We start from the raw sequence: 19,600 nt of genomic DNA, 5'->3' as shown, positions 1-19,600 counted from the left end.
CCCATCTGACCCAGTACCTCTCTGAAATTTACATTTAAAATTATAGTGTGTCTTGAAACAAATGATAGGACATTTATAAGGCAGAAAAAAAGTGAAAGGTGTTTAATTAAAATGTATTTTAAATACAACAACAGATTTTAAATAATGGTAGCCATGTGAAGTTATCATACTGTAGAATAAGAATAGAAAAGTATTCTCAAAAGTGGCACCCAGAATATAATTGTAAGTAATATATATTCAAATACAGAATTAAAATGCAGAGCTAAAGTCCAGAGGGTTCGTACTGGGAGTTACCATTAAAAAGTCAATATTCATATACTTGTGTACCAGTGGTAATAAATCTGGATTAGATCTCCTAAAAAGCCTAAACAGCTTAAGAGCCTAAATTACACTTTCAGAAGTACATGAGCATTCAGACACATAACTAATTTCCTCTGACTTACAAGAATTATTTCAGCCAAGATGACTGATGACTTTCATTATTTTAGTCAAGGGTGTTTTTAAGTTTAAATACATAGTAGAAAACTCATTCTTTTTACTCTTCAGGGCAAAATTCAAGCTATGTAAATTACTTTTATCTTTTTTTTTTCTTCCTGTTGACATGTTGGATGGATTGTATGCACCTGCTCAGCTATGGCAAAGCAGCTGGCATACTGTAACCTCATTGCCTAAGTCTGTAGCACACTTTGAGTCTAGATCTCATTGGCTTTTACTGAAATTCTGGATAATACGTGCCCAGAATTATGAAACTGAGGCATAAGCTTAAAGGTCCCCCAGTGCTTGAAGAGCTCTACCTCACCTCATTTTGAGAAGACAACTTAGGCTGATATGCCATATACCAGAAGTAGTTTTCACCTGTGTATTTCTAAAGCAGGACCTCTGCCATGCAACAGTGTCTGAACAAGCAGGGGGCCATCTGGGGTTAAGAGACCAGCACACACATCAGGTGTGAACCTGCTTGCAAATAGTTGTTTGACTGTTGCCTAAAGTTTGAAAGCACATTTTTTCACTCACTGCAAGAAAGCAAATGGCAAATTTTGAAGTACTGGTAACCAGACATGTCAGCTAAACAGAAACCGACATTATATAGCAAAATCTAGTACAGTGCAGAAATCTGTAAGAGGGAGATATAAATATTTAAACACTTGGCATTCCCTCAAGGACTTTTTGAAATCAAAAGTACTCTTTCAGGAACTGCACAAACTGCAAAGACAAATAATCAAGGATTTTCAAGTACTGTCAAGATAATAAATGTGTTAATGAAAGAGTGTTGCACAAAAGTCATCATTTTTTTTCTGTGGAACATTTAGTTTTGCAAATGTAAATGTATCTCCATAGTTTAGATTAAATTTTTAATGTTTATGTTTGGAAAAAAACAAAATTACACTCTAGTTACTCATACCTCTGTCTCTGTACTCTTTCTGGACAAAAACCAAACCTGCATTGGTTCTTTTTTGCCCTTCATAGAAACTGGACCTCTGTACTCCAGGTGGAACTGAGGATCTGAATTTTCTGGTGTCATAAGACACCTGAAATTGAAAGAGAAAACATGTAAATGAATGGACTTTGCATGCATGCCACAAACTATGCAAAATATTAAACATGCTACATGTATGTGAGCAGACTACCAAAAGATTCAACTCCATCTCTACATCATTATTAAATTTGCAGACCAATAACTGTGTATCATAATGCAGTTTGCCATATAGCTTCATGAGAACTCACATACTTAAATAATGGTTGCAGGACTGTCACTTTCAACTCCAAAAAACCTTTATGGTATGCTGACAAAGTGATTTATTTTAAGATGTCAATACCAATAAAAATAATACATCACTCACCTGTAAGTATATTCAGAGACATTGATCTTTCCCTTTTCTCCAGTAGTTTCTGTTCTGCTTGTAAGATTGACTGTATTTCCAAAGAGACAGTACCGTGGCATCCTCTGACCTATGACACCCGTGACTACTTCACCAGTGTGGATTCCTATGGTTATCTTTAGAGAGAAAAAAATTAGGTCTGAATATTCAAAAGGAACGTTATTAATCTGATGCCTCTGACTAAACACAGGCAACATGCTATTTATATCTACTAGAGCTTATTTTTCCAAAGTGCTACTCCTGCTTGTTCAAAGCCTTGCATTTTGTGGGTTTTGTCACTTCTTTGTTTTTTAACTTTAGTACAGTGTCATGCCTCTCCTTCCACGTGAACAATCAAACTCCGTAATTTTCCAGCTTCCACCCTGCTGTTATTATGTACTGTGAAAATAAAAAAAGAGGTGGGCAGAGAGGCATACTCTGCAGGTCTGTGTTTAATGACTGCTCAGAAGGTGCAGAAAAGGATGGCACAGGTCAAGAAAAAAAGATATTTCTCAAAGGAAAAATCATGGTATTTTGTATTCAGAAGGTCAAGAGATAGGACAGAGGTTTGGACAAGCTCATTCTAGTAGCACATTACAGTTACTGTAAAGCCCCAAATCAAACCTTCTCACTGCTTTGCTCCATGACAAAGTGAAGTACACAGCTCTAAGCTAGGTGATAGAACAGCAGCATTCATGTAAATAGAAATATGCATTGCACTCATTAATCATTTTCTGCTCACAGCCTTCTGATGAGGACAGTCAATGCTGCTTGCCCAGCTCTGTATCAGTGCTACAGCATCTCCAGAAAGTCCCACAATGAGTGAAATTCCACTAATATACACTGGTGTCAGCAATCATTGCTGTACCTGTCTATGGAACTGCAGTTCTCTTTTTAATTTTTAACGCAATAATGTCTCATTCTGACATAAGGATCTGAGGCATGATGAAAAATATCAGGGAGGGAATATTATTTTTCTACTCCTTGAGTTGAATAAGACTCAACAGATTATACTTGATGCACAATAGGAATTCACTGATTATATTGAAATTATCAGAAAAAAGACATAAATGATGTGGACCTAAATAAGTCCTTTACCCTTTAAAGCACAATAAGCATTTTAAGGTCTGAGAACTGGACACATCACAGCTACATATGACTTCTCATATTATTTGTATATATCAGTCTCAAAACCTACACAGTAACAAGGCCCACCCCCTGCATGGACTGTGACTAGAGCATTATCTTATCCAAAAACATTATCATGCTCTCAAAGAAGGGGTTTTCATTCAAGCCCACATTTACTAACCTGTACAGGCTCACCATCTACTTGAACTTGGCCTGCAATTTCCATCATATCCAAAGCCAGGTGGCAGATAGATCGTGCATGATGCATGCAAGGCTCTGGCAGACCACTCACTGTCATATACTTGTCCCCAACTGTTTCCACCTATCAAGACAGATATTTTTCAATTACTTCATTATTATGGTTTTTAGAGTACTAGAATTGATGTAGTGCTTCAAGACTGCTTGTCCTCTGAAAGACTTCCCTTTCCCTTTCATTCAAATCACCCTAATTACTGTCATCTCTTCTTGTTGTTGAAGGTGATTTATCATAAACCCACAATGTAGCAACTTACAATGACTGTGATTGTGTAAACCTGAGTCTCTCTTCTGGTGTCTTCTAAATGAAACTGAGCTCTATGTTTGTTCTGACTCACACTCTTAATTCACATGGTACAGGACACAAAATTCAGTTCTAGCAAGACCTAGAAATGAACCTCATAGATATAAACACACAAGCAAACACATATACATATTTATGGGATGCATATATTTCTATCTCTGTACCTTCCTGCTACCAGCCACATTTGCAACTACACCTCACTCCTGAAGTGAATGAAGGAATGAAATTCACATTGAGTAACTGAATAGTAAGTCATAATTTACAATTAGAAGACTCAGGAACAGAACTGAAAAACTTAAAGCACAAGGTCAGAAGAACCACAAATGGCTTGTATGAGTTCACATCAGCTAAATGTGGAAGTACATTTATATGTCCACCTAATGGGTGACTGCAGAAATCATGATGAGAACTTAGCACTTTATGTTCCTTCAGACATTTAGAGATAACCAAAATACTCTTCTGTAGCTATCTAACATCAGGTAAAACAGTTCAGACTGAGAACATAAGTTGTTTTTTTAAAAGCCTAAAATCCAAGAAGATTGGATTTTGCAATAGCTTAATGCTATGAAGTTTTGTTTTTGTAATTTACCATAGTATATTATAGAAAAGTAACAGATTTGATACTTCAGAAATCTTATTTTTACCTTATAAACAAATGGATTCCTTCGTGAATCAGTCAGAATATCAAATCTTGTGTAAAGATCATTTAAAAGATTGACAATTTTCATGGCTCCCTCTCCAGAGGCATGTTTGCTACAAAAGGCATTGAATCCCACAATGCCACTGAAGAGAATGGTGACGTTGTCGTAGCGCTTGGCTGGAACGGGGCGCTTGTGTCTCAGCTCATTTGCCACCGATGGTGGCAGAACAGAGTACAGCAACCTACACAGGCAAGGAAAGAAAGGCAAAAGTGAAAAAAGAGAATCTAGAGAAAGGTGTTTACAGCAGCATTCTTCACACATGAACTTCCTACCCCCCACAGCGTTTCTAACACACTCCTACCATCAACAAGCAATAGAAAAGGTGTTTACTGAAGAGTATGTTATTTGGAAAACAGGAAGTGATCTACATCAGCATACCATTTCAAACACATGAATATACATCTAAATTATCAACAAAATGAGACATGTTATTAATTCTTCTGACATGATTTGTTAGTAGTGCCTTGGATCATTTTTACTTCTTTCTGCCACATCCTCAGCTCATATAATATGGTTTTTCTCATAGAACCATAAAAACTGCAAAAAAGACCACGAAGAGATCAAACAGTTTTCCATCTCTGATCAATTAATGCATTTCTAAATGCTTCCTCTCTATTGAGCATGCTGTTTTTAGGGTCTAGAGTGTCTTATTAAAAGTAGTCTATATGATGTATTAACACTTGTTCATATTATAAATTATGCAAATAAAATCCAATCACACACACAGAAATTCACCCTATTCTCATGTGTCTTTCTTCAACTATCTAACTCCTATCTTAAGGTCCATTTCCCTCCTGTAGATCTCTGACTGTTTCACAAATCTTGAACATCAGCCTCCTGCACAATCCCTCATTAGTTGCATTTTTGGCAAGTTCACTACTTGAGTTATAATTAGTGAATACTTTTGGCACATCACACAGTAAGTGACACTATCTGTTCCAGCAGCTGCCATGAAGGCAAGAATTCCTGAAGATAAAATGACTTTATAAAGTAAGCCAACAGGAATGAAGAGAAAAAATACTTCTTAGGCTTTGTTTTCTCTGTTTCTCCTGTCCATCCCTTTCAAGTATTTTTAAAATAATTTCCATTACAGAAAAAAACATATCTATCAATAGAATTAATACAGAGATGGGACTGTGTTTTATAAATAGGAGTCAATCATGAACTCCATGCTACTTTTCACAAAAGCTTTATTTTAATTTGCCAGTCATTGTTGAGCTGAAATGCCATCGACTAATGACTTTTGAAATTGACTTTATAGTTATCTGTAGTACAGTATTTGGGGCCCAATGCACACTTACTGTTACGTGTTATTTTTATGTACATATATCTAGATAAACCCAAATTTATTTCTACAAGTAACTACTACATCAAATTCATAGCATTAAGTTATTCCAAAGTTTCAGCTTTACACAAACTGTTTTCAAGGTTTATAAGATATGGTTTTCTGTTCTATTATCCTGTGCCAGAAAGACAAAAGTTGGTTTACTGAACTCTGTCAAATAACAGCACTTGGGCATTCATCAAATTCACCTTTGCTACAGTGACTGCATGTAAGTTTCCAAAATTTTAGGTAATTCACAAGTAAAAATTAATTGTCAGCTCATTTTTTATGACTTTTCTTATCAGGGAGGGAGCCATCAAAACATCTCGGCATACAATGGCCTAGACTGTGGGTGACATTTGACAATCTAAATAAAGAAATACTCTATTAAATGTTCTTTCTCGTCTCCAAAATTACCAGTCCTGATTATCTCTGCTATTCCTTACAAGATTCTGTTATTCTTTTAAGAAGGTAGCTATAAATAATATATTGCTCTGAGTGTTTCAGCCCAAACTGGGATTTGGTTCTTACGTGTCTGTCTTTTTCTTTTCATCCTCCAGTGCACGCAGTGTGTGCTGCAGTCGGTCGGTGAGGATTTCAAGCTCCTGGGTCAGTTTATATTCCTCTCGGAACTGCTCTCCCAAAAGAACCAGATCACGGGTAGCATCATGCAATGGGATATCACTCAGATATAAACCTCTCCTGGTTAAATCATCCAAGTTCATCACACTGCAAAGCAGAGAAATATACAATAATATGGGTAAAATGAAACTTGCCAAAGGAGCGCTTAAAACTCAAATAAACAGCAGTCTGCTGAATAACAGGAGAAAGATGAAGCTTCTGAACTTGTGATGATCTGTACAAAATATCCCTTCTAGGAAACACCTTATTTGTGATCATTCATTTTAACCCACAGCTCTTGATTTTTGTGTTTAAATACAGAATTCTCACAAAGAGTTCCATGAGCATATCAAATGCATGTACTTCAGCATACAAAGTGAGATTATGTAAAGAATCTTTCCATTCAATCCTCCATTCCAACCACTTCTTTATCACTTCTTTATCACCAATCTATTACATTAAAACTACTGCAAAAATACATGAATCCACACAGAAAAACAAATAATTGTCACATTTCTTAGCATTCTCAGAGTAAAAAACAAAAGATAAAACTTGCTAAAAAAACCAGGAATATGAGGAATAACCATTTGTACAAACTGGGCCAGAGCAAGCCAATGTTTATACTGAGTATTTAGTACTCAGCCAAGTTTCAATGTTTAAATGCTCCTACCTCTTTTAATATAAACACATCAAAACCAATTAAATCAATACTTGAACCAATTAGTCTCTGTAGTACTACTCTCATAAGTGTTCTTAAAATTAGGAATTGTAAAATAAAAATCAGTATCATAGAACTCTCTAGGTTTGAAGTACCTTGGTGAACAAAGAAAGAGAATGCTGTCTGCTTCAGGCAAGTAGATCATTTGCCCTTTCAGGCGTAAGCAGCTGATTTCTGTGCCAGTCAGTTCATCTTCACACTCCAACTTTTCCACATCCAACAGCCCCTCCTGGTGATGAAAAGCCACCACTGTGTAAGGGCAATGGTGTGTTATGCACCAGGCCTAGTCTGTAAGTGCATTCACTACAAAGGCAGTCAGAATATTTGTAATAGACTTACAGCTTACATTAAGCCCTCATTAACTTCTCGTTTGAACACCATGCACTGTCTATAATTTAATACAATGATTTGCTACCTTGAAGACACAAAGCATGGTATCTTTCTTTACATTCATGTTTGTAACTCTTTGTTTTCCACATTGCTCCTTAACAATAGTTTTGGCAATAGTACTGCCTGTTCTGTGAAGTTCTATCTGTGCCTGGGATCATCTCTAAGAAATCATGCTGGTTTCTCTCAGGTACAGTTTTCTTTAAATAAACAGGCTCCTTGATGTAGTAAGTGTTACCCTACACACTGCATCTGCTCATATCACGCACCTTGTCTCCTGCCCTCTTTAGAGAACAGGACACAGACCTTTGTATGAACATAGGGAGCCCAAGCAAGAACATATTTTATATTTTTCTCCCACACTCTTATGAAGTAAATGTAATAACCTGTCTACCTTTGCTTTGATACAACACACAAACTAGACTGGCCCCTTGCAGAGCAGGCATCATGCATGAAGTGTGTTTCCTTCACTGCTCCTATAAAACATTCTGCTTAACAGCTATTCACAAATTCATACCTGTGACTCACTCTTGGCTCAAGACTCAAAAAGGTCTGGGCATACTACAGAGAATTTTCTCTGAAGACTTCTGAGCTTTCTGCACTTCTTATCTCTCCAAAGCACACTTCCTAAAAGAAAAACTGGGAAAATATTCTCTAGTTACCTTAGTCCTCAGTACGAAGACTGTATTGATATGGGAGAGGATCCCATGGAAGCTAATATCAATATGAGGCCGGACCAAGGAGAAAACTGACAGCAGACTGCAATTTCCTGGCTGCAGCTAGAATAATAAAAAAAAGAAAAAAGGAAAAAAAACCCAACTGTTATGGTTTATAATAAAAATATACCTAGAGCAATTATTTTCCATTTTATTAGATGACAATACTGAATAGAAGAGATTTATGCATCTCTCCACTGAATCACAAGGTTTTCGAATTATTCTCTTACTGCATATGGACATGACCATAAGGAAAAAAGCTGTTGTAGAATTAGGTTATTTTCAAGTTCTTTTTCTAACAAGAGAAGCACAATTTAGTAAATATTATACAGTTACATTGGAATGCTGTTCAGACAGAGAATCCTAAATCTGTTTTATTCATCTTTATAATTAACCTGTGAAGCATCTATCATTATGAATTTTCTATGGCTATCCATGCATAAGAATCATCTAACCTGTGGAAGGACTCTGTATATAGCATTGCCACATTGTGTGACCACCAGATCTCTGTCAAATATGATGTGGAAAGGAAATGCCTTGCAGAAAGTGTAGGGACTGATGCGAGACTCTTGGGTACCATTTTCTTCAAATCTGTCAAGGTCCTCATAGTAGTCCTCTTCTTTAGATTCTTTCTCTTCAATTAAAAATTGAATGTGGTCACACTCCTCATTTCTCTGTTGAATAACCTAGAGAAATGAAGAAAAAAATGAAAAACTGAAAACTCTGCTACTCATTAGCAACTGGAGTGCTACTATGGGGACAGGAATGTATTTAGAGGAGAAAGATAAATTCAAGAATTATATTCACATGTTGAAAAATACCATATTCTAGTAAGAATTTCTGATTTCACAGTCTTTGTAATTACAGGTGAATAACTATGCCTTTGCTTAGCCACAGTTGCTCTCTACAAGAGCAACATGTTGAAGATCACCCAAATACAATTTATTAAGCCTGAGTGAAATGCAAATCCTGAAACAAGGGGTCAAGGCTCAGGTTGTGCTTGCTTTTTTTCTTGCCAAAAAACAGGGTGGCCCCTTCCCCTGAAATGAACCTGTGTGAGCTTTGAATCCCACAGAACCCCATAATCCTTATTTTGATCAAAGTTGTTTGCAAGGTCTATAACACAACAGCAAATAGTGCTGACTGTTTAGTGCTGACTAAATAGTGCTAAGAGGGTGGGTGTGTCACTGACAACAAGAAGGAAAGTGCATGGAGCACATGTTAGGATATACAGTCCTCATACATCCCAGCAGACTGCAAGATCAGAGCCAACAGACAAAACTAAAAGCAATCCTCTCTGGGCTGTATTCCATATTAAAGGAAATCACAGCAAAACTAGAATCATCTACATCAGTGGAATATCAAAAAGGTGTCCTTAACACAGCATTACACTCTTCAGTAATTTTACTCAAAGTTAGTAAAAAATATGAAATTAATAGGGATTAGTTTGTTTGCAGCGAGAGTCCTGTATGACAATATAATTTAAGCCAATAACTAGTAGAATAACATCATTCACCCTGAGAAGCTAAATCCACCTCTTTTCAAATTTAATTAGACTTAATGATTGGAAAAGAACAATTCTAATTCTATTTACATAGTATTGTTTAGCAGTGTTTTTCTGGAACATGTTCCACCTGATTCTACTTTCATGTTGACTCTGATCCTAAAGTCACTGAAGCAAAAAAAAAAAAAAAAGACTTCTTAAAATTTCTAAATCATCCTGATTTTTCCCTTTACACATAGTCTTAACCACAGAGATTAACAGTTACAACTTGAAAACAGAATGCACAAACACTGCATCTGATCCCAGAGATGTTAAGTTTATTAAATATTTCATATCCAAAACTGCCAAAAATAGTACTTGATGGGCTAGGGAGTGCTGATGCCTTTATTTGCTCCTAAACAAATGGAGGAATGTAAAACAACAAAACAGTATTTTATTGTTAAATGATGATTAATTTAAGGTGGCAGTGCTCTTTGATCTACAAATTGACTGCTCATTTGAAGGAAAGAGAGGCTCTTCTGGAGGTCAGTTTAGAGGAAGAGGCCAATTTAGGTGCTCTATAGCTGTGTGCTGCATTATTCTCCTCTTTCTATTGCTTATGTAAGTAACTTAGAGAAAGATCAGCCTACTAAATTTACCAGCTAATGTAGGTACCCAAAGCTGGATGTAAAAATAAATTCAAATGTTGATGATGAGAAAACCTAACTGCCTCAAAAACTGTACTGGTAATCCACATCTCAGTGTATGACAAAAATAAGTGGGAAATTATGACCTAAGAAGGGGTAAGCCTCAGAAAAAATGAATGGTGGTCATCTGAGGAAAACATATTAAGTGGGTTTGTCTAGGAGAATGGAACATAGTAGATGAACACCTAGTTTTCCTCTGAATTCAGAATTTAAAGGTTTTCTGCATCTTCCTTTTAAATCATTATCCCTGAAATTGTGAGAGACTGTGGTCATACTGAAGATTATCAGAAGGCAGTCAAGAGTCTTAGTTCTTACTTTCTATCATTCATGCACACTCCCACAGGTTTTATTTTAACAGTACCATTATTGTGGCCAGAGAAAGCTGAGATTACACACAGAAACCTTTTTAAAATTGTGAAGATTTATCTCTAGAACTATCTATGCTTCCAGATTATTTCCACTCTTGGATCTTACTTTAAAGTGTTGCTCTTGCCACAAATGGAAAAAAAAACCCTGCATATTTTGGATAAAAACCTTCTTAATTCAGCAAAGCTGATTTTAAAGAAGCTAATAATTGTTAAGGAAATGTTCATATTAACAACACATCACCTTCCAGACAGATTATCTCCTTATAGCCATCTTAGTGACTGCACACTAGTATTCTGTTAGCAACCTGTACTTACAGACTTTTTCCTGCTACAATGCAGCATTTAACAGGCTGCTTTTAATAACTTCCCATTTTACTTCATTTATTATAAATGAATGATGCATCAGTGAACAAAACTCAGGCTTAGATTAAGAAAACTACCTATAAAAATAGAACTGCTACATGCTTCCAGACATCTAGCTAGTTTGAGCCATGACCCTCTGCAAATCCTACAAGCTCACAGTGACAAAGTCAGTCCTCACACATGCTGTGCTATTTTCCTAACCTTTACAGATTAGAACTGTGTCAGTAACAGTGAAAAGCTGCAAATTTCCCAAGCATCTTCAAGTTCATCTGAAACACTATTTTTGACCAGACTCCAGGGCATCTAGAAATGCCTGCTGTGTTAGTGCAACATGCTAGTGCAGCAAATCAACACCAGGCCAAACACATGGACATGTGTCAGACCTACAAGGCAGACAGAGCCAGCAGCACATTCCTGGTAAACATGATATGCTGTGGACATGGCTGGTTTATGCAATTTTGTTCTGATCATTTATGCACAGACACTTATTAACAGATGCTTTAATCACACCCCTCTCCAGGCTACAAAATCTACTGATGCATCCCTAATTAACTTCCCAATGGATATGCAATTTCATTATGTCCTTTCTGCTCACACAACTTATGAACTATCTAATCTTCCTATCTCATTACGTCATTCAGCTTGTCAGCAAATTCAAAATTAGCACTTTTGACTGTTAATTTAAGATGTTAAATTCTGTTCCTTCACCCTTGCACCTATAGATCCAAACTAACTGGACGGGTATTTGTTTGGCATAAGGACCTGCCCTAGATACTCTGATAAGCTTAAGTAGAATAGAACTTATCTACTGTTTCATTCTGCAAGTAAAGTTTGCAAGCCAAACAATTTCAGTATCATTTAAATATTGTTGAAGAAGCCTCTGATAAATGCTTGACAAAGCAAAGTTCAGTCACAAAGCAACAAAGCCAGCAATCAAGTCTAATTCTTCCTCCCCCTGCAGTCTTAGCTGGTGAAGTGACATCAGTTCACAATGTCTAAGAGCTCAATCACCATAGTAACTGCAGTTAAAACTGCAGTTTTAAGGGAGAAATCATTCTCTTGGTTTCAAAGAGAATATATAACATCTTACTGCTAACCTGCCAGTGCCTTCCAGGAGATGTAGCTCCAGAGTTTGTCCTTTCCTAATCAAGTGAAAAGTCACACCAATATTTCAGGGAATGACAATTGAGAGAGAAGTTATTTTAAAATGAGTGTGGTTTAATGTATTTGGTGAGCTTCACACAAGATATTAAATCAAGAAATACTGCTGTGATACAGTATATGTAATGAGCACATGCTATCTGTTAAGCTGTCACTATGTGTCTACAAGACTCAATTCTGTAGATCTGAGCATATCCCCAGGACACACTCGTATTTCAGCATGGCAGGATAGAATGTCCTTGGACAGGGCTCTTTTTTGATGAGATTGTGAAAATTAATACAAAAACAGAGGGGTTTTGCCCTTTAAAGGCCAATACAGCATGAAATTTTTGATCTCTTCTGATCAAAACTGACTGTGCAATGCTGCTTAACAAAGTTTGCTGTAGCTGCTTGAGAATGATCCCAAAACAAAGGAGTTCACTGCGGAAATGGCAGTGGAAAACTTTCAGTTTTGCATACCCAAAGATAGAACCATGGGGATATCTGTCCCTGGCAGCTGGCTTCAGAGCAGACTGTCTCACTTCACCAAACCACTGTGCCTGGAGATAGTGAAGTTTACAGCTGCCCCAGTGCCAAAATTAGAGACTGACCATGCTCCATGACTGACTTATCTTCACGCACAGTTAGCATTGTAATGTGTGGACCAGTATTGCTCATCTTCCATGACAAGTACCCAAGTATTTTTTAGACCAGCTCTCCAGCTGGTCACATCTTCACTTTGTTTTTTCACACTACCATTAGCAAGCCTGAAATTACCATCTTGTCAAGGACTTCCTCTGTTCTTTTCTATTTTTATATTGTAAAACATCTTCCCGATGTAAAAGATTTTGATAGTCTGCTCTCAAATAACAGAAATGCAGAAGGTCTGCTCTCCCAACAGTTCTTTGGGCTTTGCTGGATTATGTACAACATTCTTTGTTGACCATACCATTAGTAGCCTTGAGGGAATCCCTGTCCTGACTTCACCTTCACAGGTCACCTTCATTTATATACAACCAACCTCTGACAAGTGAAGCAAGAGAAGGCATAGCCAGTAGGCTGCTAACAGAGATCTCATGACAAAGTTTGTCACCAGCATTGTGATGATTTTTTAGTTCTCATACTGAGACTGGCAGAACGTGAACATTCTCAGCACATACACAAAGTCAGCAACAATTTTTGAGACAATACCTGCTGCAAAAATGATTTAGTCTTAGCTCTATTTGCTAAAAATGGATTACCATATCAGAGAAGATAAGGAAAATTGGATTTGAACTAATTAATCAATTAATGTCAACTTGGGCTTTCCGGAACTATTCAACCGGAATTTTGAATCCAAGTTCAAAACAAATTGGTTTCCTTTCAGGGCTAACAACATCTAACAGAAACAAAATTACACTTCCCCCCAACCCCATCCCCCCTTTCCTTCTGCATGCACATACTCTAGGTGTTAAAAGAGAATGTACACTTCCTGAAGAACACCATTCTGGAAAAAGGAAGCCCTGCTTTATTTTAGAAGAAGATGTATGGTTTTAGATATATATATATATATATATATATATATATACACACACAAAATTGTTGTGTGTGAGGCTGAAGAAGGGTGATAGAATTAAAACTTTTTTCTATTCGGCTATTTCTCTACCAAAAGAAACAATGTGAGACAAAACAAGAACAATAGTTCTTTAATATTTAGTTTCCTCTTGTGATCATTAGCTGGTTTTCCCTGCAGGTTGAGGAAGGTGATCCTTCCCCTCTCCTCAGCACTGGAAAGGCCACACCTGAAGTGCTGTGTCCAGCTGTGGGTTCCTCAGCACAAGAGAGATACAGAGCTATGAGACAGAGTCCACTCCCTCTAGGGAGGGCTGCTAGGATGATCAAGGCACTGGAGCATCTCTCAGAAGAGGAAAGGCTGAGACAGCCAGCACTGTTCAGCCTGGAGAGCAGATGGACAAGAGGCAATGGGCACAAACTGAAACACAGGATGTGTTGTCTGAACATCAGGAAACACTTTTCTACTGTGAGAGAAATGGAGCACTGGCACCTGTTGTCCAAATAATTTGCAGAGTCTCCATCCCTAGAGATAGCTGAAAGATGTCTGAGCATGGCCCAGAACAACTGGCCCTAGGTGGCCAGGCACGAGCAGGTGAGGTTGAACAAAATGGCCTCCAGAAGTTCCTTCCAACCTCAGCCATTCTGTAACCCATGAAACAAAATCTAACCACTTAATGAAACAAAACCAGCATTATCAAAACCAATTAATCTCTGCTACCACCTATACAGATTGTAATGTATTAGACAAATTCAACCAAAGTTTCCCGAAAATACAGAATTAGAAGCCTGTATTCTCTCAAGCAGATTTATATAAGCATTTCTTTAAAACAGATGGAGAAGAAAAGTGGATAACAAAGTCTTAAACATCAAATTGCAAATATCAACATTATACTAATAGAAAGAGAACTGCAGAACTTACTAAGTCAGTCCTGTATTGGACTGTCATGTAAGATGTTTGGATAAAGACATTTGAAAGGACAACTCAGAATCTTTCTGCAAGTCAGAAGACAACTCCTGTAATAACACTGGAAACTTTGAGCTAGGCACTGAGGTTTCTATCAGATTCAAAAAAAAACCCATTCTTCCTTAAGCAAAACCAAAAATTTTACAGTAGAGGCACTGATTGGTCCACAAAACCTGAAGGAATTAAAAGCAATTCCATTGTTCTTCTGTGCTGTGCTGTTTCAAACAATTCATTGCTAACAGACTAAAACACAACAGCATTAATTCACTAAATTATGAGGCAAAGAATGGAGATGAAGTTGGTCTACTTTTTCTCCTATTCTCAATATTTTGAACAGTGAAGCTACCTACTTATTACAACGCCAGACTTTACTTTAAAAGTAATGGTACTTCACTCCATACCATTCCTGATTAATATCTGACCTGTGGAGTAACAGAGGAAGACTTCAGCATGTGTGGATAAGTTGCAAATTTCAGGGGTTTTTTTTCATTTTTAGAGAATAAATTCTCTCCTCATCTACCCCTGAAGTTTGTGAGTACCTGTGGAGTACAGCAGTGTGTAATGTCCTAGAGATGTCAAGACATAGGCTTTATTAATCAGGAGAGGTGTGAAAATGTTCAGGGTTAAGGGTACAACAGGGAGAAGTTTAAAACTGGGGTAACAGACAGAATAAGACAATATAAACTTTCTTCAGTTTAGAGTTTAATACTATTTTTAGGCACCTATGTGCTTCTACCTCAGACAGTCTAGAAGAACAGTGTAGGTTTAAATTAGATTTTGCATTCATTTACAGTAGGTTTGACTAATAGTATTAAATACCTCTTTATTTACAGTACAACTGTAAAATTTCCAGAAAAGCCTAAAACAGTCACATTAAAATAAGAAGTAAATATATAATAAATATTTAAACCTCTTTAGAACATATATTATTTGTGAGAAGTTCTAGATAGATATTAATACAATTTTCTTAGCAAAGTAACCTTCAGATTGAGAGGACAGTTTATCAAAAGTTTGTGCTGCTAGCTGCTTTGGACAACCCAGATTTCTCCTCTGCCCCATGGATCACTTTTGCCTCTTTGTGAACCTCTGAGAGACAGGACTGTAAGCCAGGTAAAGGAACACATGAAGATTGAAAAATCCAAAAAAGAAACCCTGTTGTTTTGAACCCAGTTCACTTCCTCAGTATAGTTTATTTTATAACTTAACACCAGCTGGAAGCCAGAGCTGAAGAAGCTGCTGAAGGACAAACCCAGCACTGAGAGTACAGGGACTGCTTAAACTGCTACCAAAAGAAATGCTTGTCAAGCAACAGCTTCAGCACTTTTGCAGCCAACTTTCCAACATGGTACTCCTTGTCTGTCTCAACACTTCAAATAAACAGGGAACTAAAAAGAGGATTGTTTTGATTGTGTTGTATCCTTCTGTATCTGATTACTAACACCTGCTGCAAAGTTTGAACTGTGGTTTTCTACAAAATAGAATCCAAACAAGGACACAAGTATATCACCACACTATACACAACTAGACATCTACTATAAACCTGCACTAGCTTAGAGCAGGATATCTAAAAGGCAAATACTCCAAGTCAGCAGTAAAAATAACTTTGTCATTGGATTGCTTGCAAATCTCTTACCTGAGCAAGATCACATTTTTGCGATAAAATAATGAAAGGATTTTCTCAGAAAGCATACAAAGAAACTGTGCTGCAAATGTAGTATGACTAGGGAATATTTAAAAAACCCAAAGACTGAGTGGTGTATCTGCTTAGATTCTTTTCTACTTGATGAAAAAAAATTATATTAGTTGTAATATTTCTAATAGAAAAAAGATTTCATTTTTTGTTTCTCCCCCCACACATTAGACCAAACTCTGATTTTATACTATTACATATACAGGACCTGATCAATTGAGTCTTTCTGTTGCTCTGTATGGGCAAAGAAGAAATCTCTTTCCCATTTTACAAGCGAGAGAGCAATCATGTCATTACATAAACTCTGTCGCTGAGGAACATTTTTTTCACTTCTGGGGCTCTAGGTGCATATCCAGTCACACTTCCATGCAATGACAACGAGAAACCCACAAACATATCTTTCTTTCTGGGAAGAACTTGGCATGCTGGCTGGGAGGAAAACAGTGCTTGCTCCCAGGCCTCACCAATGAAGATCAGCCTCACATTAGTCTGCACACAGATGAAGAATATAAAACAAAGAGGAAATGTCTGTGTTCTCAGAGAACACAGTAGACAGTAAGAAATATATGCCAAACATAAAATAAATGGGGAAAGAAGCACCTCAAATGAGCCAATATTAATTTCTGTACATGTGCTCTTTACAATCCTTTTTTGAATAAGGGGATATTGTTCTGTACCGTTCCCAGTCAGGTCTGGCTGCCAATTAGAGCCGGCCTTCTCAGCACATAGCTGTGTCCTTCAAGCAACACAAATGATGATGGCTCTTCCTGAGAGTCAGTACTGATGCCATTTCTTCACAGAAGACAGCAACAGTGAAATTTACTGTTTGCCATCACTTCACCTTAATTTTCTTGTTTTTTTCCTATTGACATAAATTTTCAATGAGTATATAGCTTCAAACATTACCTTCATGTCTATTTCTGTGCCATGGATCTGCTGAGCTACTGTTTTGATGATGCCAATGACAATATCCTGCAGACCTTCTCTTTCAGAATAATAATGCAGAATGAGTCCCTTCCCCTTCTCTGCATCCGTGCATCTGAAGGAAGGGGCTCGCATTCCCGGGTAAATTGTAGCAAGGTGGTCATGCAGAGCATCCAGGTTCTGGAAGGAAAAATTAAAAACATGATTATAAGGCATTCACTTACTATTTATGAAGAAAGTAAGCACATATTTTGTCCAATCTGAAAATCCCCTTTCTCCTAGTGCTCATACTTCTACACATTTGCCTTATTCTCTGTAGAACTGCCATCACAGCAGGCTTTTCAGGTAGCCCAAAATGTTATATCCACCATGGCAACATTTGAACAATGAGTGGCATAAAAATAAGGACTATTATAAATTACTCCAGATAGTAAGAAGTCGTGCTTGATTATGCTGTATTTTGAGACATTCAGATGATTAAAGACCTTCTGTGTGTTTCTCATTCTGGTACCTCATCCAGTTTCATTCCTTCTAATTCTTGTCTCTATAATCTACTCTTCAAATATGAGTTCAGGAGCCAAATACAAATAAGCATGTCTAAATAAACATAAATCTTTGTCCTTATTATCAGTGCAAAACCCTAGTTCTGACACCATAAAATCAAGTTTACAGGGCCTGACAAAGTTCAAATTTTAAAGTAAAGATTTAAATGCTTGAAAGACCAAACTTAAATATATCTTTTCTTCTGACAATAATTTAAAAACTCCACAAAATAAACAGAAATAGCATAGCTGTTGTAATAATTTATCAGGAAAAGTTGTTCAAAAAAGGGAAGAGATTTTTTTTCCCTGCTATTCTCCCAGATATCTCACATATTTAACTTTACATTTCAACCAGACAAATTGTGATATGGAGAGGAAAGCTAAATTATAAACTGATAGACATACCAATCAGGATATTAAAGAGAACAGTGAGATCAAAATCACACTTAAAACACAACACTTGATTCAACTTTGATTGTGAAGCAATTATCAAGGATCCAAGTTGCTATTTACTGTACATTTAACATAGAAAGAGAAACCTAGTTTGCAGGATAGAGTTGCAACCCACAATTTTTTATTTATCCTCTAAAATTCATACAACTCTTTGCATCTTAAGTCCAGAACATTACTGCATATTTTAAATGTTGTTCTCTCACTGCCCTGCAAGTGAGTGCTATCATCAGGCTTTGCATATTGTTTTGTGCCAACATAGGAAGTGAAGTGAAAATATTTTCAATGTGCTGTCTGGGAAATTCTCCACCTTTCACGAGCATCTGTCGATCATCAATTTGTGGAGGCACACTGAACTTGATTTCATGTGAGCTGTGAAGTGCTTGAACAGCTGCCTTTTCTCTTGGAGACCTCCAGACAAAATGACACTCTTAGCAATGAATTCCGTGGGATGCACTTAGCCTGGAATTTCCTCCTTCAGTTTTTCAGCTTGTTTCAAATTCATGTTTTTGTTGCTATATCAACATCTCCAAATTAGAACATGAAGAGGCAACAATCTGGGTGTCAATTCATTCCAGCTGTTAGTGGGCACTGACAAAAAACCACAATGCTTGAAGGCAAACTCTGTAAGAATTCTGCAGGGTTCAAGATAATGAAATTGGAAGAGACTGCTTTGAAAGAGTGTGGATGAGAAAAGAGCAAGAGGGATGACTGACTCTGAAAGATTGCCCCACCATCTCCTCCAATGGATGCAGAGCTGCAGTTTCAGTAGATATGCCTCAGAAACAGCTGGGATATATTGACCTTTTGGAGAAAAACTCCCAGGGAGATACATGGGAAAAGACAATAATCTTTCAGTTACACAGTCACCAGCGGAAGAATTTCAAACAGGGAACAGCCAATGTCAAGGACAGGATTTTTGTAAAATGATTGCCTAAGTATCAACATTTAAAGTAAAGATTTGGTACAAGTGTGACTAACAACTGGCAGTAGCCCCACTCTGCAAAACCACTTTGCCACCCTTCCACTGCTTTATGGCTGACTCTGTCAAAGCAGTGTCACAGGTGAAGTCCATGTGATGTGTCCTTCAGCTTTTACTCTCTAATCTTCCAGAGTGGGGACTTACAGCTCACTGTATTCCAAACCTCGCTCCTCGATCATGGAGCTGAAATCACTCCTAGACCTAGACACTGTCATTGTTACTCCTACTCCTATTTCTTTGTTGTGCTTGATCCATTTCAAATTGATATTGCACATTCTGAAAGAATGAATGTCTTTTTTTCCTGTATGTTCACCTGCTGTGAGCCAGAGGTGAGGTCAGGTAAATGTCATAATAGGCTAAGTTCTCTCCCTAAATTCTTGGCTCCTAGACTGCTCAGATGTATGCCAGAGCTTGTGCTGG

At 37.2% G+C, this 19,600-nt stretch overlaps 1 protein-coding gene across 1 annotated transcript in view; it reads right to left on the bottom strand.

Annotated features, from left to right (window-relative positions):
- Window positions 1-19,600, bottom strand: part of GUCY1B1 (guanylate cyclase 1 soluble subunit beta 1) — a 41,907-nt gene that overhangs the window by 3,161 nt on the left and 19,146 nt on the right. The window contains exons 5-13 of the mRNA XM_071431941.1: window positions 17,189-17,386; window positions 8,469-8,699; window positions 7,960-8,076; window positions 7,006-7,139; window positions 6,103-6,300; window positions 4,191-4,428; window positions 3,169-3,309; window positions 1,842-1,996; window positions 1,403-1,529 (exon numbers count right to left, since the gene is read on the bottom strand). Coding sequence (XP_071288042.1) covers window positions 1,403-1,529; window positions 1,842-1,996; window positions 3,169-3,309; window positions 4,191-4,428; window positions 6,103-6,300; window positions 7,006-7,139; window positions 7,960-8,076; window positions 8,469-8,699; window positions 17,189-17,386 — 1,539 coding nt within the window. The remainder of the gene's footprint in view (window positions 1-1,402; window positions 1,530-1,841; window positions 1,997-3,168; window positions 3,310-4,190; window positions 4,429-6,102; window positions 6,301-7,005; window positions 7,140-7,959; window positions 8,077-8,468; window positions 8,700-17,188; window positions 17,387-19,600) is intronic.

This window comes from Agelaius tricolor, unplaced genomic scaffold, assembly GCF_023055355.1.
Source record: "Agelaius tricolor isolate 1412-34295 unplaced genomic scaffold, bAgeTri1.0.p SCAF_8, whole genome shotgun sequence".
Taxonomy (NCBI): Eukaryota; Metazoa; Chordata; class Aves; order Passeriformes; family Icteridae; genus Agelaius; species Agelaius tricolor.
This window is presented reverse-complemented; position numbering and strand designations above follow the sequence as displayed.